This window comes from Populus nigra, chromosome 8 (genome assembly GCF_951802175.1).
Source record: "Populus nigra chromosome 8, ddPopNigr1.1, whole genome shotgun sequence".
Taxonomy (NCBI): domain Eukaryota; kingdom Viridiplantae; phylum Streptophyta; class Magnoliopsida; order Malpighiales; family Salicaceae; genus Populus; species Populus nigra.
In genome coordinates this window covers 3,731,149-3,756,866 of record NC_084859.1, presented here as the reverse complement: position 1 = coordinate 3,756,866, position 25,718 = coordinate 3,731,149, and the positions used below count along the sequence as shown (strand labels likewise).

General features: G+C 33.1%; 1 protein-coding gene across 1 annotated transcript; it reads right to left on the bottom strand.

Annotated features, from left to right (window-relative positions):
• Positions 1–436: 436 nt before the first annotated feature.
• LOC133701595 (uncharacterized) lies at positions 437–8,703 on the bottom strand. Its single transcript, XM_062125566.1, has 12 exons — positions 8,170–8,703; positions 7,808–8,034; positions 6,990–7,057; positions 6,675–6,746; positions 6,140–6,495; positions 5,853–5,921; positions 5,686–5,774; positions 2,718–4,955; positions 2,508–2,585; positions 2,270–2,381; positions 840–890; positions 437–744 (listed from the first exon to the last, which is right to left on the bottom strand). Exons 1-12 carry the CDS (start codon positions 8,527–8,529, stop codon positions 694–696), a joined length of 3,771 nt encoding a protein of 1,256 aa, XP_061981550.1. The 5' UTR covers positions 8,530–8,703; the 3' UTR covers positions 437–693.
• Positions 8,704–25,718: the final 17,015 nt, after the last annotated feature.

Below are 25,718 nucleotides of genomic sequence, written 5' to 3'. Positions count from 1 at the left end.
TGAGACTAATGCTAGGGTTTTTTTTTAAAAAAAATAATATTTTTTTGGTTAATTTTATTTTTTCTATTCTATGATGTTTTTCTAGTTTTTTTTTCTATTTCAAAAAATATATTTTTTCTAGTTAATTTTTCATATTCAGTATTATTAAAGTTTTTTTAAGATTTTTTCTATTAAAATGATTGTAAGAACCTTTTGACAAGTAAAAACCATGATGAATAAAAATAAAATATTTTGAAAATCTTCCCAAAGTTACAGTGTTATTGGTATTTTAGAGTTTTGACACGTAAAAAAACCCCTTATTCTTTGATCCATGGAGTCACAAAGAAAAAGCTCTCCTATAGGAGACAAGGTAGAAGACATCCCGGATTAAGCTATCAAGTTGTGCAAGCTTTGAAATTTTATCACGGATGCCGCTTCTCTCACATAATATGAAGTATGATAAAATGAAGCAAAATTATATATCAAATAACGCAACTCACATGGATGGAGAGGTTATACATAAAAAGGTCGACTGGCAGGAAAAGTGTACCTTAGCACACCTATGCCGAAGCTGAAGTTTAAGATACCTCCGCAGAAACATTCTACTTTTCTACAAAAGAATATATCTCACTATGTACCAGTCAAGGGAATAGCACACGTTGCGTTTATGGAGGAAAGATTGGATAATTCTGCCTCAAAGCATTGAATCAATGTTCAATCTTTTGTATACGAGGGCACGAAGTCCTTAATCCTCTGCTTAAGTTGCTGCATTGAGAAAAGATATCCCATTCAATGAAGCTCAAAAAAAAAACAAAAAACAAAAAAAGAACAAAAAGTTGAACATATGTTTTACGAGTCACCTCTAGTTCTTTATGGAGCACTACGAATATTTTTTTCAGCCGTCTGTGTTTCTGCAAGCCATATCATCACAGGTCAAAATAGAAGAGTCTAGGAAGGAAAAAAGAATCTAAAACGAAAGCTATATCAATGTGCTTCCTGAAAAAAGAAGAGTTATCAATCCCAGCCTAGTGATTAAGTTCAAAGGATAACAGCAAAACTGAAAGTATTCGGCACATTTGCAGCTACCAAACTAACAAATACTGTTCCTTCTATTACCGAAGATATAAAAATTACGACCTGAAACTGTACCATAGACCCAAGGAACCAAGCATGGTAGTTAAGGACCAAAAAAAACATGCATCAAAATAAATAACTTTGGCCTTATCATAACGATCTTCTACTTGCTGTCTAGATAATCATCTCGCTCAAAGGTGCTTCAAGAGAACCTCGTGTTGCATTGTTTCAAACTGCATGTATTCATTAATTGGTTTATCTTATTATCCAATGATTCTACCAATAACACTGAAAGATTTTCTCACTTCAGTTGATTCTAGTTTTCTGGGTGTTGTCACAACTCATTCATCTCACCTTCCTCAAAATGAGAAAGGTTATGTAGTTACTTCGAACTCCCTCACTTGAATTCGTCAAATCAGTCATTGAACTTATCCTCCTTGTCTTTGTCACTCATCTCACCTTCCTCAAAATAATAAAACACCTACTTATATCACTCAATGCATTTCACCATCTTCATTACTATTAGATACAACTTATGTAGTCAACAAATTTTGGTTGCAAACATTCTAGTCTATCAGATGGATGAAAATAACATAACAAGGCTACCTAATTCACTTTCTTACCTAATATACCCACAGAAGCAATAGTTCTTATTCCTCATTAAAGGGAGGAGTCCTATGTCTAAGCTCTTTAAATACTGAGAAACTAACGGAGCAGATGACAAGGAAACGCCAACCTCACTTATGCTTTGTACCCCTTCAGACAGATGGATGTGCAAGGAATTAAATGGTCACATCTTTTTACCTAATCACTACCGAATTCAAGTGTCTAGACTCTAAAAGTTTGTCTAAATGGACGCAAGTTCCAGTAACTGGTGTCTTCCATTCAGCCACACCACTAATAACAACTTCACCCAATCATTTCTACTTGTCCGTGTATTATTGCAAACTCTTTCTATAATTTTCAGCCATAAAAAAACCCTGGAATCATCAAGATATCAAATTTCATTCCATCATTAGAGTCAGTGGTGCCTGTTCTTTTTCCTAAAGCATATGCAGGTGCAGCCATCCTCTAACCCCTCATAATGTTTACAAGTAGAATTTAATTGACCCAGAAAACAAATTAGCAATAACTAAGACACTTTAGTGAATTTAATTTGTATGAATAAATGCAAACTGTCACAGAAAAGGTATCATAAAAAGACTTTATAGCATACCATTCCACATTGACTATAAGACTCCTTCAACTGCACCAAGATGTTATGATATCTATCCATATCCCTGCCTTTTGCAGATTCAAGGTCCTTTCCCAGTTTATGGAACTCATTCCTGCATACAACATCAAGTGTACAAATATAATTAGACAACAAACCTAACAGCACTAGACCAAACCTAGCAAACAGCAAAACAAATGGCTCCTTATAAAAAGAAGATGAAGAAGAAGTTTTATGATACCTGTAGCTCTCTAGGATCCTGTTCAAGGAGCAGTAACTATCATATTTATCACGATATTCCTGCACATATTCTTGGTACCTGCATAATAACAGATGGCGCATGATTTAAATTTCATGTCATGGAATTGAGTAATTTTAATCTTACAATGAGAAGAACAATGCAAGCTATGCAACAACAAAGCCTCAATCCAAAACAAATATGATTACTCACTGAGAAAAATCCTTAATTGGTCCTCTGAGCTCTGGTGCATCCTTTTCATACTTGGAATATGAAGAGCTGTCATCCTCTGAAGAAGATTCCCTCTTCTTGGAAACATTATTGCTATCTTCTGTCATAAGTGTATCTTTCCGTCCATTTATCAAGTCAGCCATCAAATTAGATGGTTGTGTTTTACTTTCCTTTATCGAGTGGGGAAGTGTTCCACATTTAGATTCATGAAGCTTCTGTGCACTGAGAGGGGCTTTCTTGTGGCTTTCTCCATAGCCTTCCATACTATTTCCTAGCTTTGCACTAGTTTCATTCTGTGTTAATCTAATACTTGAGTCTGCCAACTTACTGAACCCAGATCCAACATCAAGATTATCTACACTTGAAACATGTTGCGGCTGAGACTGCATAGCTTTATGGCTAGGTCTTGTTAAATCATCGACACGATGTTCTGGGGACCTCTTAACTCCAGCACTCAGGTTAGGTGAGGGCTTTCCAGAGTCCAATGATACCTTTCCAATAGATTTGCCCTTGTTTATATCTGAATTACAGTTATCTGAAGTGCTTGATTTGTTCTCTGAGTGTTTAAAAGAACTTTTCCTTTCAAACCGTTTTTTAACTGGTGTTTCCTCAAGTAATGGCTCGCGAAGTTCTCCTAACTCCAAGTCTGAAAGCTCTCTATGGAGACCTCTTCCACTAACAACTGGGTGCTTTTCCATGTCAGCTCTGTTGGAGTCCTTTGGTGAAAACCCAAAATTTGAGTTTGAAATTTGTCCAGCATCCTTTGGTCTTCCAAATGCTTCCCCTTGTTTCCTGTAATGGGAATCAAAGGGAGCTGAATGTCTGCCCCCAGCACCACCTTCCTTGGAATTTCTTGGCACCTTTTTCTCCTTCGAAAAAGTATCCTCGTTTTGAGTATCTCTCGAAGCCTTTTCTCTATGAATAGAAAACGCTTCATGCACATAAGAACCCTTTTCTGGAAACTTACAACTATTTCCAGAGCCCTCAGCATGTTTGGATCTGCTTGCAGCTTCCTGAGCTTTCAACCTTGCATTTTGATCAGAAGACCTCCGACCTGATTGTTGAAAATCTGGATTAGATTTTCCAGAAATTGCCTGGTTATACAGCTTTTCTGAGCCAAAATCACTTGCTTGTTTATCAGCTCTATCCATCACTTGAATGGCAGGGCCCTTGTACATGTCTTCATTGTGTTTATCATGAGGACTCCCTGAGAACTGGGTGTCCCTACCCTTAGAAGTGGGCACTCCAGACAAGCTTTCAGCTTTCAATCTTTTGACACGCTCAGATTTACTGTCAAAGGGCTTCACATCGAGGCCCCTTTTTGATTTAGTTTTTGATGTTCTCTCTGAGCTGTCTGACTGCTCATGCCTAAAGCTGTCCCTAACCATATTGTCATCATCATCAAATAAGTTTCCTATGAACATTTGGCGCTCTTGAATCATATCATGATCATGAAAAGTGGATTCTGCTCCTTGCACAGGTTTTTCACCTTCTTTGCTGGAAACCAAACTATCATTTTTAGTTATTTTAATGTCCTTTTTATCACCAGCCAAGTCTTTATCGACTTCAATAGCATCAGATTCATGGCCCTCGATTTCAAGAGCATCAGATTCATGGCCCTCGATGTCAACTGCAGCAGATCCGTGGCCCTCGATGTCAACTGCAGCAGATTTATTACCATCTAGCTTCTCATCAATCCCATTCGGCACAGACCTCCAAGGATCAGGAGATGCCAATAATCCTGGTTCAGTGGTCTGCAACTTATGTTGGGGTTCTTTGTCATCATCACTTGTCATGATATCAACATCCTCATCAGAACCCTGCTTACTGTTGGAAGAAGCATCACTTTCACTGTCACTGCTACTCCCAGTTCCACTTCCTACTGGGCTCCTGCTCCTGCTTCTGCTGCGGCTTCCACTGTCACTCCCACTATCACTGCTATCACTGTCACTGTCACTGTCACTTCCACTATCACTAGAGCTGCCTGCCTGCCCTTCACTATTGTCAGAAACCTTCTTCTCACCAAACAAATCAGGCAAAGACTGATCCACGTCAAGTTTTTCTAATGCATTTGATTCTTCTCCAAGTTTAGAGTTTGACTGAACTAGTTCCTTGGATGCAGCAGCAGGATTTTTCTCCGCAAATCTTGGTTCTGGATCAGGTCTCTGGCAACAATTATCTTCAGGAGCATGTGCTTGCTGATGGTTGTCTTCAGGAGAACTGGAAGTAAACAAAACACATCTAATAACCCATGTGATGCATATACACACACAAATAGACAAAAGGAAATGTACTTCAAAGAGTGTTCATAAAGAAAGCTTTTATTCAATTTTCATCAGTTCTCACAAAGGGACAATTCACTAGAGTAGATTAAGGCAAAAATATGACTAGAGCCCAATTATAAGAAGGTAGCAGAACTACCAACCCAATGGAATCCTATGGATTCATTTCAATTTCACATACCCCATAAGAATGATTAACCAACAAAATACAGAGATAAAAAAAAATATTGAAGCGTTGTAAAAAAAACCTCCAAGACTGACTCATAATTCCCAAATGTTTAGAGCAAGAGGAGAAATTAAAAGGTTCAAAACCCACAAGCTAAAGACAAGCACAAAAAAGAAAACAAAGCATTCTAAAAAATCAACACTCATGAATTGTGAGGTTTGGCATAAAGGAATTCTTTGTGCCCTAGCAAGATCAATTTCTCAGCCATGTAACAATGAAAGGAGAGCAGAGCAGGATATCATGCCTCAGCCAATTAATTATGATTCAATTAGTATTAGGTAATTATGTCAAATATCCTCATTTTAACTCATTCTTCCAGGAAATATTGTTAAGATCTAGTAGCAATTGAAAGGAGAACAAAACAGGATATTGTAAGTTGTAACAACCTGGCCACAGAATCAGCCAAATGAAAGAAACTTCTATCACATAAATTGGTATGTACCTTCCACTTTCGGATGAAGGTTTCTTGAATTTTTCTGACTCCATTCCTGGTTTCAAGATATATCTTCCTGGAGCTTGAAAATTTGCTATCTGATACTCAAGATTGAATGAAAAGACATAAGATCACTAGCTATTCTAAAACCAATAAACAAAGGTTTAACTGCTTACCTTTTTTATAATGGGCTCAATCTTCTTAGCAGAGTTTGGAATTGTACCCGAAACAGCTTTCTCCAAAGCCTACAAAACATGGGAGGTAGAGTTTACAAAGACCAAGAAACCAATAAAGAGCTAGTCACAAAAAATTTACAAGAACCAGAGAAACCAACAAAGATCCCGTCGCAGAAAAGCATCTAAGCACAAAGGAAGCATGGAACAAACCAAAGAAGCAGCATGTAGCAAATATGGAACCAAATATTCAGTGAAAAGTATTTCAGATAGAAGTATCTGCCCCATACCTTCAAGCTCATCCCTTTAGGGCTCTGGATCAGTAAATTAACCAGCATACTCTGCAAATCCATTGCTTTGACCCCCAAGTTCCCTTTGCGCCCGGGTGTCTCCCATAAAGCACTAGTAAACTTGGCTGGGATTTCATTCTCTGAGCTAGCAGCATTCTCTTTATTTTTCATCTGGGTAGGAATGTACTCTTCTGTGCTCACATGATGCTTAGTGATGCTTCCAGTTCCAAATGGAGATGCTGGAGCCCCAGATTGTTCTGGTGGGGATGGTAGAGGTGAAGAGAGTCTACCTTTCACAATAGTAGTTGAAGGCAGTGCAGGTTTATAGATGGGTTTAGGGAAGCCGCCTCCTCCAACTGCAGTTGGGGCATAGTTTAAACAAATTCCAATAGTAGAAATTGAAAATGAGCAGCAGAGCAGCCACAGTAGGAAAGAAAAATGCCATGTTATAAGGATTTTAAGCTTCTTACACTTCTGTGCAGAGAACATATAGAAAAGGTACATTTTTTAATCACATGAAAATCCACTAGTATACCTTGGGGAGGCTCAACTTTACGCTTTTTAAATGGAGGTTCTTTCTTTTGCTTAAAGGTTCTCCATGGATTAGCTGGAAACAAGAGAAACATTAACAAATAAAGCTCTATTAGTTTGATGGAATGTATTTCCATCAGAAAATAATTTGAATATAGGAACATAGCCTCAATGGACAACAGAATCAACTTCATCCTAACATTTCAATCACATGCCTAAAATGTTTGTTGGATTCTCTTCTCTAAAGTGAAAGTCAAGTGAATGGAGAAAAACCACACACTGCACAAAACAAAAAAGATCAGAATCTAAGTCAACTTACACTCAACAGCTGCTAATTGCTTTATTTGACTCTTTGCGGCTGGGTTTCCATGGTCTAACACGATAGCTCTATCATCAGGGAAAAAAAAATTAAAATTACAATATTAGCTAAACTAGCATTATGGGTGGTGGCATCACTTTCAATGTTGTGCTTCTGCTCAAAACTATTTAATAACTGTCAATAAAAACCAATCAAGCATCACTACAGAGAACAATCCGCAGGAATCCAAATTCTTTTACATAGATGTTGCTAAGAATCTGAACCGAGGGCTTGCTGATCCATTTTTTTTCCTTTTCATACGAAGTTGAACTACAAAGACCATCCACATTTACATATAATAAAGCCCAACTAGTCAGGATAAAATAACCTACTTAATTGACATCTGAAAACATCTAAGCTGAGCCTTTTATTGAAAACCCACAGTACACATTATTGAATCATGTATACAGACTATAAAATAAAGCATATGCTGGAAGAACTAGCGAAAGAACAGAACGTGCCCCTAATACAGCAAACAACAAACAGTCAGATTTAGGAACATTATGTAAGATCAACATTTCTAGCAATATCAACAAGAGTTAATCTGCAATAAAAGATCAAGATTCAAGTAATATCAACAATAGTCAATCTGCAAGGACACATCCATTTGCTTAACATTCATGTGAATAATAATAAGAATACTAAGTAATATAATCCAAAGAGATATTCAGACACAAGTGACAATGATTAAGAAAAAAAAACATGTTAAAGATACCTAGGCTCTAGCAATTAAATAATTTCAAGAAATAAAGTGGGCGTAAAAGCATCATATGACATACTTGCGAGATTTAAATTTGCGTTCAGCTTCCTCTGACAGCATCTTAACATGGTTCTTAGTTGACTCATCCAAGATACGTTGGACATTGACCTTCCGCCAGGCACATCCAGATTCTACAAGCAAACCATTTCCATCTACGCCACCCTGTCGTTCTTCATATATGTCACAGAGGTCACCCAATTCCCTCGACCATGTAAATCTGAATTCTTTACCACCCACATCAATAACCTAATGCAATTATATAAACCCAAATAAAGCTATCAATTTTAGACAAATAATAATACTAGCAAAGAAAATTAAATTAAACACAAAAAATAATTGTCTAAAGGAAAAAGAAGAGAAATTTGGATGTAAGTGACTCACATTCCCATCAGGGTTATTAGCCATGGAACCAAACTTAATTCTAGCAGTGCCACTCTGAGCTTCAATTCTTCTGATCTCATCCACCAAGTCAGGTGCCAACCTTATAATCATGGCAAAAGCAAGCGGGTTATTTCCCGGAATTAAAGAGAAGGTCTCTTCGACACCCGGGTTTGAAGACGAAGATGACTTGGCATTGATCGGACCCGGACGGTTGTTGCGGGTGTTGTTATTGGTGGAACCAAGGGAGAGGCGGGAGGCTGGTGTAGGGCGGTGGACAGGCGGAGGAGGTGGTAAGGAGGAGCGCCTAGGACCAGAGCCGCCGCCTCCTCGGCCGCCGCGCTTGGAGGATCCTCCGTACATTATTTGTAAATTAGAGGAGGTTGCTAATGATAATTAGCATTAAAATTAAATAAATAGATCAATAAATACAGTACAGTTATCTGAAGGGGTGGGGTGGGTGGTGGCGTTGGGTTTCTTGAGGGGGTGATTCGGTCGCGAGAGAGACGCAGCCAGTGATGGAGAATAAAATTATTTTATTTTTATTTTTATTTTTAAAGCATATATAATTTCATATGAACTTTATAAAATTTTAGCACATTATATTCTTTTGGATTGTTTTTAGTTTTGTGTGAGGTTAATGGAAGGATCAAGAAGGATGAATTAAAATTTCAAAATCCATTTTGTTCAATAATATTTTAAAATATTAAAAAAATTTGTCAGATTTTATGAACCTTTTCATCTATAGAAGTAAAAAAAAAAAAAAACCTAAAGCAATGATAATATTTCTTAAAAAAACAAGGAAGCCAAAGTTAATCGTTTCATCAATTATTATGTAACTATACTATCTTTTATTTTAATTTTATTGATTTGTTTAAAACATTTTTAAAGTTTTAATGAACCTAAAATGTTAATGTAGTATTGTACTAGTTTACATGCCTACATTAACAAGTCAAATAAAAAAAAATCAGGTCATATAGAATTATTTTGTATTGTTATTAAACTTCATCTTGAAAATTAATTTTGAAATCTCTTGATTCAACCCCTTGTCTAGCCCAGATTTAAAATTAAACATGTAGAATTTACCCTAATATGACATAGTCAACTTGGTTAGACAAAAAAAATCCTGGATGATCAATAACAAAATTTTAAGGATGAAAGTGAAAAAAAATGAAGAAATTGAAAAAAAAATCTATTGACCTAACTTGCCTAACCCTAGATTAAAATTAAACTTGTGGGATTTACCCTTACATGACTCTGTCGACTTGGCTAGTTCAAAAATAATCTAGACAACTAATAAAAAAAATCTAAGAATAAAATTAAGAAAAAAAAACTCAAAGTAAAAATGGGGAAAATAAAAAAATAAAACAAAAGAACATGTTTTACAACTAATATTAATAGTGAAGTTGATGTGTATGACTAAATCTTTTTAGTTTGTAAGTATGATGAGTTAAGAGTGATTTAAAAAACTTATTTTATATTATTTAATTTTTCATGTGTGTTTGGTAATGTGATGCAGATTTTTAAAAATATTTTCAATTGAAAATATATTAAAATAATTTTTTTATATTTTTTAATATCAGCACATCAAAACAATCAGAAAACACTTAAAAAAATTATTTTGATGTTTTTTCAGATGAGAAGCATTTTGCAAAGTACTTTAAAAAGCGAATTGAAATGCATTACTATACACACCCTTCATGCTGTGCATAAATAGGAAACTAATGGAAGAAAAAACATTAATTTGATTTCGTACTATCTAAGTAAGGTTATATTTAGATTTTTATGTAAAATTTTCTATTATCTAGTTTTACGTTATCGAGCATAACTTTCGACTAAACTATTGGATTGTGATGAGATTCTTACAGGATTTTATAGATATATTTTTTTATATTGGGTTAATATTTCAAGTTAATCGGAGTTTGGGAAGGGATTATTTTAGATGGTCGAAGTTACTAGACAAATTGTGTCAAATCTTTCTATTTGAACCTTCATCTATTGTTTGGAATATATCTAAAGCTAAAAATATAATTATGCTAAGATTCCAATTGGGTTGGAAAGCAGGCATTCATACCTTTCTGGCAATATATGGTAAGTATGCAAATTCATACAGATAGGGGGAGAATAATGTGTTTGAAGTAAGAACTAAAATCTGCCAAAAATATATGAAAATTGAAGAAACATTGTTTCCTTGTGTATTATGGATTCCAGTTAATACAAAGATTGTTTAATGCTTTTGAAAGCATGTGTGGAAGCTATTGACTTAACTATTCTACAAGGATTTCATGTCAAACAAGGAAACATTTATGAAAGCAATTATTATTCATAGTTTGCAAGAATTCTATATCCATTACAAAATGTACGTGATGGCAATAAGGCTTTGGATTCTTTTGTTAATCTTTTCCTTATTTTACATGATATCCTTAAACAATTTAAGATATTTTTAGGACATACTTTCAGCTAGACAAAGAAAAAAAAACTTCATTATTCAAGACTATTTCTTTCAAGCAAGGAAAGAGGATTAATAAACGACACAAATGAACATTCTTTCATCTACAAGTTTCAGATTTAGTTACAAAGGATCCGATACAAGGAGATACGATTTTAAGGTTGTTTTGATAACTTATATTAATTTGAATATTTATTAAGGTTTATTTATTGTTTTAATTAATATTTGTGATAATTATATTTTAGTTTTGGGCTTTTATTTATGTTGGGTTTGTTTTGGCCCCAAAATCAATGTTTAGATTTGTTTTAGGCATTAGGCTTGTGCTTAGCTGAATTTTAGTTAAGGCCCATTGGTTTGCAACCCAATATGGGACCATTAGGGTTATTATCTTAGAACTATTTTATATTTTGTTTTGCTGCAAATTTGGGGTAGCCTTTAGACATTAATGAAATTTAGTTTTGCTTGAACAAAATTCTTTTTCATTGTTAGGACAAAGAGTAAATTCGACTTATCAAGGTATAACTGTTCTTATTGCGTCAATCGCAATAATCCAATACCTCTGATTCTTAGTTACAGGTTAACTTTGAGTCAAATTTCAACCAAACCTGATTATTTAGCTTTCTTAGAGAAATTATCATCTTCGTTGTGGGTTACGTAACTATGTGATCACGAGGTTCGCATCATGATTTATAAAAATTAATATTTTTTCACAATTTAATTAATGCTAGTCATTATGTTTTAATTAAATATGAACTAGGAATTATATATTAATATTAACATATGTTCTAATATTATTAGTATTGTATTGATGGTACAATTGTTAATCCTAAGTTTTGAACTAGTTGGTGCTTATATATAGTTATGGACTAGATCCTTGGGTTGGGCTTCGCAACAGATAAGATTAATTTTTTTAACGTAAAAAAAAAATCTAGGCATTGCTAATGTTTTCTAGTAGAAAAAAAAAACAATGCGAAGATTTACCTAATGTGACCTGATGGTTCTAAAGGCAACTCAAATTATCAGTAAAAACATAATTTGATTATAAAAACTCAAGACAACATTTTCTTATAGATATTGAGAGGGAAACAAATTTGATTGACCTAAATTAACCTATCAAATCCGCAATCCAAGTTATGAAATCATGGTAACCCTATATAAAACAAATCAAAACTAATTATGAAACTCAATTCCTAAATAACCCAATATTGAAGGATTAAATTAAGAAGAAAAACTAATTTAAAAAATGACCTAAGTCAACTTGAGTTAATTTACTAAACTCATGACTCATGTTATAAAACCAACACAACCATATAAAAAGTAAATAAAAAATTATAAAGCCTATGTTCCTATCAACTTAATATTAAATGATAAAATTAAAAAAAAATCAATGCAAAATAAACAAAAAAAACACAGTCAACCCGGGTTAATTCACCAAATCCATGAGACCAAGATAATCTTACAGAAAGTAAACTGGAAAAAAAACTCGAGTCAACTCGGGTTAACCTGCCGGATTCACAACCTGGGTCATTAGACTTGGATAAATCATTGAAAGTAAATCAAAACAAATTATGAAACTCAATTTTCAAACAATACAATATTAAAGAATGAAATTGAGAATTGTTTTTGAAAAAACAATCAAGTTAATCTGCCAAACCCATGATTCAGGTTGTGAAATCAGGATAATCACACAAAAAATAAATTGAAACAAATTATGATGTCTAATTTTCATTAAACCCAATGTTAAATAATAAAATTAAAAAATCAATTAAATAAGGACAAAAAATAACCCAAGTCAACTTAGGTTAATTCACCAAACTCATGACTTAGGTCATAGGACTAGAATAATCTCATATAAAGTAAACTAAAAAATAATTAAATTCAACCTAGGTTAACTTGTTAAACCGTGACTTGAGTCATTAGATTATGATAACTCTATAGAAAACAAATAGAAATAAATTATAAAGCTTAATCTCAATGAACCCAATACTAAATGATCAAATTGAAAAAAAAATCTAAAAAAGGACATAATAAACTACCCGAGTTTACCTGGGTTAATTAGCGAAACTAGTGACCTAAGTGATGGGATTATGATAACCTCTTAGAAACTAAGCTAAAACAAATCATGAAACATAATTCCTAATCAACTAATGTTGAAAGATGAAATTGAAAAAACTTCCAATTAAAAAAAAAAAACTCAAGTTAATTGGGTTAACCCGCCATACCAAAAACATAGGTCAGAGATTGAGATATTTATAGAGAAAGTAAACCGCAACAAATCATGAAGCACAATCTCCAATAAAACAAATATTAAAAGATGAAATTAGAAAAAAAATCATAAATTTAAGAAAAAAAACCAAAAAATAATCATTATTGTAATGAATAATATTTTATGAGGTAGTACAGAGTAAAATCACCACCTTATTTTTATTTTTGTTAATAAGTCGCACACACTTATCATCATCCTACAAAATAAAGTAATTTGAACATTTATCATTTTGAAGAATTATTTGCTTTATAATTGTAGTCAATAAGTTAGTTAGTTATAAGTGACAATAGTTTTGTTTATATAAAATTATATTTATTATTAATAAGCATTTATTTATCTTTATTAAAATTAGCATAAAGTACAGATAAAGTCATTACAAAAATATTTTGTAAAGAAAATTATAAAGTAGTTATAATTATAAAATTTCTATTGCATCAAAACATTATTTTTAAAAATATTTGATGGATACTTTATTAAGACTATACATTAATAAGAATTATTGAGACCGGTGTATGCCTTTTCTATTATTAAAAGAAGTCATTGTTCTCATGAACTAATGTATAAAAGATACCTAGAACTAATATATAAGTGATTGCCGTATGACATGTACAATGAACTGACCTGCATGAGGATGTCATATGAAGAGATTATTTGTGTCTATGGAAAGACTCATGTGACAGTTGTTTAACTAATCCAAACTTGAGATTACCAAGTTATCTTATATAAGGAATGTTATGTTTTGATTGTAACTATAATTTTCCTTAATCAAAGGTAACAAACAAACAGATATTGAGTATAACATGAACCATATGAAAGTTTTTAAATGATCAAGAGATGATTCATCATTCTAGATAAATTAGAAAAAAGTATTTCGTCTATTCTCAAATAGTATTGATTGTGAAATCCTTACACAAGGTGGAAAGAAATTTGAAAATAGTTTTAAACCTCATTTAAAGAATCAATGATTATGATGCTGAGAACAAATATAATTTAACATAGTAAACATACTACATGCTTAAATATCCAATTCAAAACATTCTTGATGAAAGGATAATAGTTACACTAAGAAACTAGTGAGTCAAAGTGATATGAACCTGGAGGGTAAGAACTCTATAACCCACAAACAAGATAGAAACAACCTAAGAAAACTAAAATTAGATTGATAAAAACTCGATCCAATGATTACTTGAATCAAGAAACTAGAGTTATTGGATGAAAGACCTTTACCATTGGATTATAAAGAATCAAGAACTAAAGGTATAAGGAATAACAGTATAAAGACAATTAATTTTTTATAAGTTTTAAAGAGTTCATTGAAGAATCAAGAGTATGGATAACCTCTTACACACACAATATTATTCTAAAATAAAACAAAGTCTAAAAAAAATTAAATATAAGAACTCTATTTATATTAGGTAAAAGATCCTAAACAAGATTGGAAAAATAACAAAAGAGTTCTAAATGGAATAAGAAAAATAATCATAAACCAACTAGGAAAATAATGCAACTCTTGTATAGTAGCTTCTAAGCTTTACCTTAAGACATTTTCGATTTCTAATTGCTATGAAATTCTAACCCAATAACAAAAAAAACCTTTAGAATTTGTGAACAAATTTTTAGCTTGATTCAATGGTCAGATAAACACTTTTACTTGTTAGCGTAAGATTGTACATTAGAAAAATAAGCTCAAAACAACCTTTAATATCATTGAATAATAAGAAAACCTTGTCAAAAAAAAATCCTCAAAATAAAAGGAAATGTAAGTTATTATCGCTTCTCCCTATGCTGCAAAGGCTACTGAATGCTTTAAGCCCAATAAGGATCTCCTTTTCTTTACATGGATCACATTAATTAAAGCTTTATCCATTCTTTGTTGAAAGTCTTGCAACTTTCATTGGCCCAAATATACTGAATAAGCCAATTGAATGTCTCTTTAATATTTTTAGCCCTTGACCTTATAATTGGTCCTATTGGCACCTCTAATGTAGTGTTTAGTTATTATCTTAGGATAGAAGGGACGGAGACAATGAAGACAAAAATCTGGTTGGTTAAAGAGATAGAGACAAAGACGTAAAAATAAATATATTGCTAGGATAGTTTTGGAGTGAATTTCTATATTTATAAAATAGGAGGTATAGAGGAGGCATGTTTCCAGAGACAATATGATGTAAATCTCGTAATCACACGGTCATGTAACCCACACACAAATGATACAACTCTCGGAACACTAAGAAATCAGGTTTCGTAGTGTGACACATATATTATCTTAAACCTAAGCATTAGTATTATTGGAATCTAAAATTAAAGAATCAAAGTAGGAGAATACTCTCTCTCTCTCTCTCTCTCTCTCTCTCTCACACACACACACACACACACATATATATTCATCAAAGTCTAGAACCTTACACTCCATTTCAAAAGAGTATTTATAGTGCCAAAGACCTAAAACTTAATGGTTTGAACATAAGTCCATAAATACAATAAATTAAGTTTTATAATAATTAAAATAACAAAGCCCAAACTCATTGCAAGCATGCAACCAAAAGCATCCTTGAAAAAAAAAAGGCTATCAGCCTTGTGTTTTGCTCAATAAAGACTCCATAACTCAAGAAAATCTAGCATTTGTTGCCTCCCTTTTTTTATTCCAAATATTATTTAAATCTCATTACCATCTCCTTATTGCTTACATTAATTAAAGTATGTTCATTCTTTTTTGAAATATGAACACTTGCCTTAGCCCCAATATCTCGAATCAGCCCAATCAATGCCTTTTTAATCTTCTTGGCTAATGACCATGTAATTGGCCTAATTGGTAAATCTAAAGGATTATGTGGTAATGCTCGTTGATTTTCACCATCTTTTGTGTTAGTAAGTTGGTATGTATCATCTCTTTTATCCTCAAAAGGATTCAACCTTGAATTTTCACCTACAAGAGATATTAGAAATATTGAAAGTAGCGCTAACACCATACCCACCTGTTAGATCTACTTTGTACGCATTGTCATTAATCTTTTCAAGTATTTGAAAATGCCTCTCTCCTTATGGTTGCAATTTTGATTTTCTATAGGCCGGAAACCTCTCCTTATACATATGCACTAAAACTCAATCACCTAGTTAGGAAAAAATGTGTTTATGCCCCTTATTTATCTTGGATGCATATTGGTCATTCTTTTTTTTTTTTCAATATGCTTTCTTACATTTTCATAGAGTGCCTTCACCATTTGTGTATTTTTATTACCATCAAGACTAACCCTTTTATTAACAGGTAAATGAATCAAATCTAATGGAGTTAATGGGTTAAATCCATAAATGACCTTAAATGGTGAAAAATCAGTAGTAGAATACACACTATGATTATATGCAAACTCAATGAATGATGAGCAATCTTCCCAATTCTCAAGGTTCTTTTGAATGACAGTACATAAGTGTAGTTAAAATCCTATTAACTACTTTTGTTTGACTATCAGTTTATGAATGATAAGTAGTAAAAAACAATAACTTAGTTCCTAATTTTTTTCACAAAACCTTCCAAAAATAGCTAAGAAAATTTATATCACGATCTGAAATTATGCTCCTAGGAACCCTATGAAGTCCTATTATCTCTATAAGGAATAAATCAATAATGTTGTTTACATCATAAATTTTATGACATGATATAAGACGTGACATCTTAGAAAACCTATCAACAACTACAAAGATAGAGTCCCTTCCTCTTTTCGACCTAGGTAAACCTAAAAAAAATATCTATAGAAATATTCACCCAAGCCTTTTGAGGTAGAGGTCAAGGCGTATATAAACCATGTGGTAAAACCTTAGACTTAGCTTTTCTACATGTAATGCATATATCACACACTTTTTGCACATCGGGTTTCATTTTAGGCTAGTAAAAGTGTTTATACAATATATCTAAAGTCTTCGCGACACCAAAATGACCTATTAAATTGCCCCAATGAGCTTCACGAATAAGTAATTAACGCATAAAACTATTAGACACACGAACTCTATTTTTTTAAAACAAGTATCCATCAAGTCTATAAACCTTTCCAGAAGCTGAATTTTCGCATGCATGAAATACATTAGTAAAATCACTATTATTCACATGCTCAAATCCTAACAACTTAGCATCCAAGATAGGTAAAAGAGCATACCTTCACGATAGCGCATCAGCCATTGTATATTCCTTACCTTGCTTGTATATGATCACATATGAGAATGTTTTAATGAATTCCATCCATTTTGCATGCTACTGATTCAACTTACCTTGTCCTTTCAAATGCTTTAATGATTCATGATCCGAATGAATATGATTTTTTTTAATGTTGCCATGTCTATAAAGTTCTCACCAAAGCATAAAGTTTCTTGTTATAAGTAGGGTAGTTCAACACTACACTATTGAGCTTTTTGCTGAAATAAGCAATAGGTCATTTATCCTGTATTAAACTAGCTCCAATACCTATTTTTAAGGCATCACATTTAATCTTAAAAGCTTTCGTAAAGTCAAGTAAAGCTAATAAAGGTGTTAAACAAAGTTTTTCTTTCAACAAGTTAAATGCATTAGCTTTTGTAATACCCCATTTAAAACCAATTGACTTTTTGACGATGTCAATGAGTGGTGGTGCAGCTAGTGTGCTAAAATCCTTAACAAACCTCTTATAGAAACTAGCCAAACCATGGAAACTTCGTACCTTAATCATAAATTTAGGTGTAGGCCAATCTTGGATGACCTTAATTTTGTTTTCATCCATCTTGATACTATGTACTATAACATATCCAATAAACACAATTTTCTCCATGTAAGAGGTACACTTCTTAAGATTAGCATACAATTTCTCATCACGCAATACACTAAATACGCTACACAAATGATCAAGATGCTCATTTAAGTTTTTATTATAGATTAGGGTGTTATCAAAATACACTACCATAAATTTATCTATAAATGCATGTAACACATGATTCATTAGCCTCATAAATGTACGAGGTGAATTTGTAAGTCCAAATGACATAACTAACCATTTATACACCATGCTTATTCTTAAATGCAATTTTCCATTCATCTTCTTTTTTCATCCTAATCTAATGGTACCCACTTTCAAATCAATTTAATAGAAAATACGTATCCATATAACTCATCTAGCATGTCATCAAGCATATGGATATGATGTATATACTTTACCGTTATGTTGTTGATGGCTTGAAAATCAACACACATCTTTCTTGTTCTATCCTTTTTAGGCACAAGTAATACTAGCACAACACAAGGACTCATCCTCTTATAAATATACCCCTTCATTATCAGCTCATCAACTTGCATTTGAAGCTCTTTTATCTTCTTGAGATTAATTATATAGGCTGGTCAGTTAGGAATCATAGCTTCGGGTATAAGATCAATCTGATGTTCTATTCCTTTTAATGGTGGTAATCTACAAAGAATGTCTTTAAGAAATACATCATCAAACTCATGCAATAAGGAAACAGCCACACTAGGAACATGATTTGATCTCACCCTTTCTTGCATAGAAATTTAGTTGTTTCCTTAATTTTTTCACACAATTATCATCACTCACACTTACTTTTTTCACTTCTCGGGTTTTACCTCTACTCTCAACTGGTTTAATTATTGATTTTGAATTAGTTGAATCTAATGATATTCTCTCACCATTGTCAGTACATGAATTTTCTCTCATCAACCTCACATTCCCTTTTCAAATTTAATTAATCATCATACATTTGTTTTGAAGATAGAGGTACAATAGTGATGACTTTACCATCTTTTACCATCTTTTACAATCATATCTCTATTTCTAAATCCATCATGAATAGCCCTTATATCAAACTGCCATGGACGCCCCAAAGGTAAGTGACTAACATGCATTAGAACCACATCACACATAACATCATTAGAATATCTACCAATAGCAAATGATATCATCATCTATTTAGAGACTTTCACCTTACCATATTCATTCAACCACTGCAATTTATAAGGCTTAGGATGCTTCACAATATTCAAATTCAATTTCCTAAAAAGAGTAATACTAGCTACATTGGTACAACTACTTTAATCAATTATCATACTACATACTTATGTTTTGGATATAACATCTAGTATGAAAGATCTTTCTTTGTTGATCTACATCATCCTCTTTGACTTATGCATTCAGAACACGCCTTATAACCAAGGCCTCCCCCTCAATTGGATATGCAATCTCCACATCACTATTGTCGCACCCGACATCGCGGCGGCCCACAAATAATTCTCACATTATATGGAAAAAGAACAGATTTCTGGCATCTTGTTCTTTAAGGGGAAAAGGTCTTGTTCAAGGAGTCGCCACCTAGTATTATGGTCACTAGGAACCCTAACTGGTCAACAGAGATTCTATGGCTCGAGATTGGTTACGTAAAAAGAAAGATATTATCACCCCTTAAACGTTCTGCCTGAGGCAGACTGCATTGCTGGTTTTGTCTTAAATTGCTAAACATTTATTCGCTTATGCTATGATCATTTGTTTATAATATTCCTGACTCTGGCGCCAGTGAATATTCGAGCTCGAATAATTCCAACTCTGGCATTGGTAAAAATTCGTAGCTACGAAAAAAAAATTAGATCAATATTTTTATTCCTTACTCTAGCGCCTAGTGAATAAATAAATAAAAATAAATTTATTTTTACGCATGCACATATTTTTTTATTTTTCTAGCTAAATAAAATAAAATACACCGAATAAAAAGAATATAAATTTAAACCGGTATTTTTATTCCTGACTTTGGCGTCAGTGAATAAACCAATAAATTCACATTATTTTTATTCATGCATACACATTTTTTATTTTTTCAACTTTTTTTACTTTTCTGTTTTTTATTTTTATTTTTATTTTTTTGGGCTGGGTCCAGCTCAGCCCACATGGGTTGGGCTAGACCCAGCCAGCCCAGCCCGGTCACTGGCCCAAGCCAGTGACCCGGCTGGGCAAAAATCAAAGAAAGCATGCGTGAAGTGATTTCACGCGTGCATGAGCAGAATAGAGGAAATGAGTTAGAATGTGTGAATTAAAATTCAAAGTAAATAGTAGCCGGTGAATTAAAATGAAAAGCGGGGAAGAGGAAGAACTTACCTGGTCTGCTGGAGGCGAAGCTTTCTTGTTCTCTGGCTCTTCTTCGTTTTTTGTTCGCCTGGCTTGCTCTCTGATTCGGGAGACGGAGGCGTGATGGATGACCGGCCAAAGCTCTGCTTCGGTTCCCTTGTATGCTCCTGCGTTGTCCTCTTATTCTTCCTCTGTTTCGGGTTTTTTCTTGCTGGTTCTCGGTTTTTTTCTCCTCTGTTCTTTTCTCCAGTTTCTGGTTTCTCGTCTGGGTTTAGCTCCCATTTTTTCTTCTCCTTTTCAGTCCAATTCCCCCAGTTTTTCTTCTTTGTTTGTGTCTCTGCCCAGTCTTCTCCATTCAAGATGAAGACAAATGGTGGTAAAAGCACGAGGATTTGTTGCTGGTTGAGTGACCAAAAGTTTCCCTGGGTTCTGTCTCTCTTCGTCCCCTCTTTTTTTTTTTGTTTCAGTCCCTCAGTTCTGTTTTTTTTTGTTTCGTTGCCTCTCCTCCCTCCCCCTGTTTATTTTTCTTCGTCTCTGTTCTCGTGGTTCTGCCTTCTTCCTCTTTTTTGTGACCTTTCGTTCTCTGGCTTTTATAGCCAGATAACAATCCGTTTCTTCCAACCATTGATTGCAGGTGTAATGGCAGCGGCGGGCGTCCGTTGAAGAAGATGAACAACGTATCCACAGACGGCGTCGTTTTGAAGTTTAACGATTATTTGCGTTTTGGCCCTTGAAGTTTTAAAAGTTTTGTAATTAAGCTCCTAGTTCAAACTGTAATTGGCCCCCCTGCATTTGCGCGTAATTTTCAATCTAGTGCTTGGATTTTAATTTTGCAATTTTTACCCCAAACTTTAATATTTCTTCAATTAAGTCCCTGAATAAGTTAATTTAATTAAATCCAAAGTCCAATTAAGTCTAAAACTTATCAATTCTCTAATTAAACCCCTGATTGGATTAATAAAATTAATTCCAAGCTTAATTAAGTCTCAAAACTTATCAATTCTCAAATTAAACCCTTGATTGGATGAATTAAATTAATTCCAAGCTTAATTAAGTCTCAAAACTTAATCAATTCTCCAATTAAACTCTTGATTGGATTAATTAAATTAATTCCAAAGTTTAATTAAACCTTTAAGCTTCCAATCATGTTGCCCTTAACCCAAATTTTAATTCATTCTTCATTTATTTCATTTTTATCATAAAATTAAAATAAAATGGTCAAAAATTGGGTTATGACAACTATAATCCTCCAAATATGGCATCTCATCAACATCAAATTTGTCATTTCAGATTCAATGTTACCATGATAAATGATCATTGTTCTTTTATCCGGGCACTAAAAAGCAATGTATCCACTTCCCAAACACCTGAACATTTTATATCACAATTACACATAGGTTATGAATCACTTTTACATTTCCTATTAGTAGGAGTCTCCTTCTTGGTTAGGTGGTTGACCTTAACATGCACAAAACATTTTGGTTGGGCATCCTCCTTTCTTTTTGGATTTAGCGTCCAAACCGATGAAAAAGATGCCAAACTAATTTGTGGTCTTACGCTAACCTTCTTTTGATTCGTCTCTCCACCTTTATTACCATAGGTACCATGTCCTCCAATTCCATATAATGTTGCAACTCCACAACATTAGCAATCTTTATTTTCAGCACATTAAAAAACCTAGCCATGGTGGCTTTTCTATCCTCAACAACATTGGCCTAAATCATTGTTACTCTATCTCTTTGTGATATTCAACTACTAACTTAGAACCTTAAGCCAGACTTTGTAGGTTCAAATATAAATCACTATAATAATGATTAGGAACAAAACACCTCTTCATCATGACTTTCATCTCGTCTCATGTCTTTACAGGTCGCTTCCTATTCCTTCTTCTACTAATCATAATCTAATACCACCAAATTAATGCATAATCTATAAATTCAATGACCACCGATTTCACCTTTTTTTGTTGAGAATAGTTATGGCAATAAAAAATCTAATCAACCTTTTCCTCCCACTCTAAATAAGCATTGAGATCATTTTTACATTGTAAATTAGGAATTTTAAGTTTAATAGAGTCCAAATCCCCATCCACATCATCATGGTTCCCTATATTATGAAAATTTCCCCTCTAGTTAAATTGGCCTTTTTGTCTAAACCTAAAATCCCTTCGGTTTCTAAGCTACCGAGGACTTCCCTTCTGTCCTAAAGTATCAGCCTAAAAAACTCTATCACTAAAGTCATCATCATCCACCCAAAAATCACCATAGTTAGCCTCCACATGCCTTTCAGCTTTACTATCATGGTTCACTCTCTTTTTAGCCTTACTATCATGGTGCATTCTCCTTTCCCTACTCCATGTACATCATGATTATTAGAATTAGAGCAATCCTCATGTTTTTCAATCTTCTCAAGCTTGTCACTCATGTATCCTAACACCATTTGCACATTTGCCAACATCTGTGTTATATGCCTTTAATTTGATGCTTTACGTTACCTTTATGAGGGGTTAGTGGGTGTTCTAATCCGACATGTTTGTACCTGTAAAAATTGGTTAGTGGAGATAAAATATCCCCACGTCTCTCGTGTTTCACTCAAATATCAGTTGTTCACTCTAATATGTTTGTCACTCCTTTTTCCTCTCATTTCATCTTCTTATGGCTCTTACATAGCACCAAACAGAACTACTTAGCAACATAATTCAAATGAATAAATATGACTCCAGAAGTAAGCAAATTATGAAAAAAAGCAAAAATAAAACCATGATTACAGTTTTGCTAGTAGAAATCGAATCTATATGAAATATAGACGGCTTGAAGACATGAACAAAAAACATACACACGAAATATATGAAAATGATGTAAATAGCACCTAAATATGATGATAGTGCAAAAAATGATGTAAATAACACCTAATAGATATGAAATCAATAGAAACAAAACAAGGTTTAAAAGCTGACACAAAATAGAACCGTTACGACAAGCTTGAACTCGAATCTGGATCTCAAAACAAACGATGTCCAAATGACCTCAAAATTAATATATAGTGTAATTAAGAACCTTGTAAATAGAATATCAAGTTTACTTTAATTCCAAGTCATTTTAATATATAGATGCAAAACTAACAAGAAATAGCCCCTTTAATACCCAAATTTGAAACATAAAGCAAACGATGTCTAAATGAGTCCAAATTTAATATATAGTGCGATGAGACTCCAATAACTAGATTATCAAGTTTAAGCCAATTACAAGTTGATTTGATCCAATTTCCCCTTATTTTGTTTTTTTATACTTGAATCTGAAACTGATCTTTTGAATGACTTTGTTTTTTTACTTTTATGCTACTAATATGTAGAGAGACAGTAAAAAATTAAAATAATATTTTTTTTTTACCAAGAAGATGCCACTACTGAATTAAACAGAAAAGGATTGGAACAAATAGTTTGACGTGGACCAAAAGAAAAAACAAAATTAACAGAAGGATATAACCTAATTAATGGAGCCAAATTTTGATACCAAATGATACGAACCCCATGATCATGCAATTATGTAACCCAAACACAAACAATACAACTCCTAGAAAGCCAATAATTTAGGTTTGGAAGTGTGACACAGAGATTACCTTGAACCTATACACCAACAATATTGGAATCTGAAACCCCCACCAAACGAATAACACTTAGCAAACGAGAAGTATAAGATGACGCCATAAAGACAACTTCTTTTTGATAAGTTGATTTAGTTTGTTAGAGAAACATATTAGGAGAATACTCTCAAACACACATATATTTCATTCATCAAAGTCTGGAACCGTTACACTCCTTTTCAGAAGGGTATTTATAGTGTCAAAGACCTAAAACTTAATGGCCTGAATATAAGACCATAAATACAATAAATTAAGTTTTATAACAATTAAAATAACAAATCCCAAAACTCAATGCAAGCATGTGGCCAAAACATATCCTTGAAAAAGAAGGCTATCAACTTTATGTTGGCTTAATAAAGACTCCAAAACTCAAGAAAATCTAGTGTTTGCTGCCTCCATCTTTTTTATTCTAAATTTTATTTAAATCCCATTACCATATCCTTATATGATTACATTAATTAAAGTATGTTCATCATTTTTTGAAATCTAAACACTTACCTTCATCCAAATATCTTGAATCAGCCCAATCAATCCCTCTTTAATCTTCTTGGCCCTTGACCTTGTTATTGGCCCAATTGTTAACTTCAGAGGATCATGTTGTAATGCTTGTTAATTCTCATCATCCTTTGTGATAGCAGACTAGTCCATATCACAATATTTATTATTTTTATTTCTAAAATATCTTTGTAAAAACTCTCAATTTCAAAATTGCCAAACTGAGATGTATAAGGATAAAAATGATTATTATGATAGTTTTAAATATAAGAATAAAAATTATTATTATCATAGTTTTAAAGCCTGACTTGTAGGTCGACCCAAGGTAAGACCTGGGTCAATATAATGATAAAAATGATTATTATCATAGTTTAAAAACTCAACTCAGGGGTCGATTCAAGGCAAGACTTAGGTTACAGACTAGGAGGTTAACCCAAGTTGACCATGTCAATGTAAGGATAAAAAGTGGTTATTATCATAACTCTTTTCGAGGGTCAATTAGGGGCAATGCCTAGATTAAGGTTGGGAGGGTCAACTTGGGTTGATCCGAGTCAATGTATGGATAAAAATAATTATTATCATACTTTTAAAACTCAACTGGAGATTCAATCTAAGGTAAGGCTCAGGTCACGGGTTAGAAGGATCAACCCCAATTTACAAAAAAAAAGAAGAATTTAAAGCCGGCTTGTTTTGACCATTTTTTTAAAAGTCAACATGTTTTTGACTCATGTTTTATCCCAAGTTGAAAGGGTCACAAGTCAACCTGGTTTTTGACTTAGTTTGATCAGATCAATCTTTCTTCTAAATTTTTCTTAAACTCGGATCGGTCTAGGCCCTAGGTCAATTCGTTGGTCCAATCTTGGTTTTATAACTAGGATTATTATAAAATTATTAATTTGAAAACTCAATATAAACTAAAGTAAAAAAATCTATTTTTTTTAAATATGTAAGTTTGACAGTAATACATAATATGGGTAAAATAGACTTTTAATATTTTATTTTTTCTTGTCCACCATAACCAAATAAGATATAAAGACAATCACTATTTTTTGTACACCACTATCAAACACAATTCTGTCTTCATCTCCTTTTTAATCATGTCTCCTTTATCCCCATAGTCTATGTCTCTTTTGTTCCAGGACAGTAACCAAACACTACCAAATGGATCCTTTGGTAATTCTTGTTAGTTCTGATCATCCCCTCTCCTTAAAAGGATTCAACCTTAAATCATCACCTATATCAAATAGAGAAAGATCATAAACATTAAAAGTAGCATTAAAATCATATTCACCTTGAAGATCCACTTTTTATGCATTATCATTGATTCATTCAAGAACTTGGAATGAATCGTCTCATCTACTCTGCAACTTAGATCTCCTATGGGCTGGAAATCTTTCCTTTCTTATATGTATTAAAATATAATCACCTAATTTAAAAATAAAATGCCTACAACTTTAGCTTTAGATATGTATTGTTCATTATTTTTCTGTATATGTTGTCAAACACTCTCATGTAGTGACTTTACCACTTATGCTTTCCTACTTCCATCAAGACTAAGTCTTTTATCGATATGTAAAGGAATCAAATAAAAAGGGGTTAGATGATTTAAACCATA

Excerpts from the sequence above, each read along its gene's own strand:
- LOC133701595 (XM_062125566.1), bottom strand. The coding sequence starts at position 8,529 with ATGTACGGAGGATCCTCCAAGCGCGGCGGCCGAGGAGGCGGCGGCTCT. Across the intron at positions 5,775-5,852 it reads TTGAGCCCATTATAAAAAAG|ATAGCAAATTTTCAAGCTCC; the intron begins GTAAGCAGTTAA and ends CTTGAGTATCAG. Across the intron at positions 4,956-5,685 it reads CCTTCATCCGAAAGTGGAAG|TTCTCCTGAAGACAACCATC; the intron begins GTACATACCAAT and ends GTTTACTTCCAG.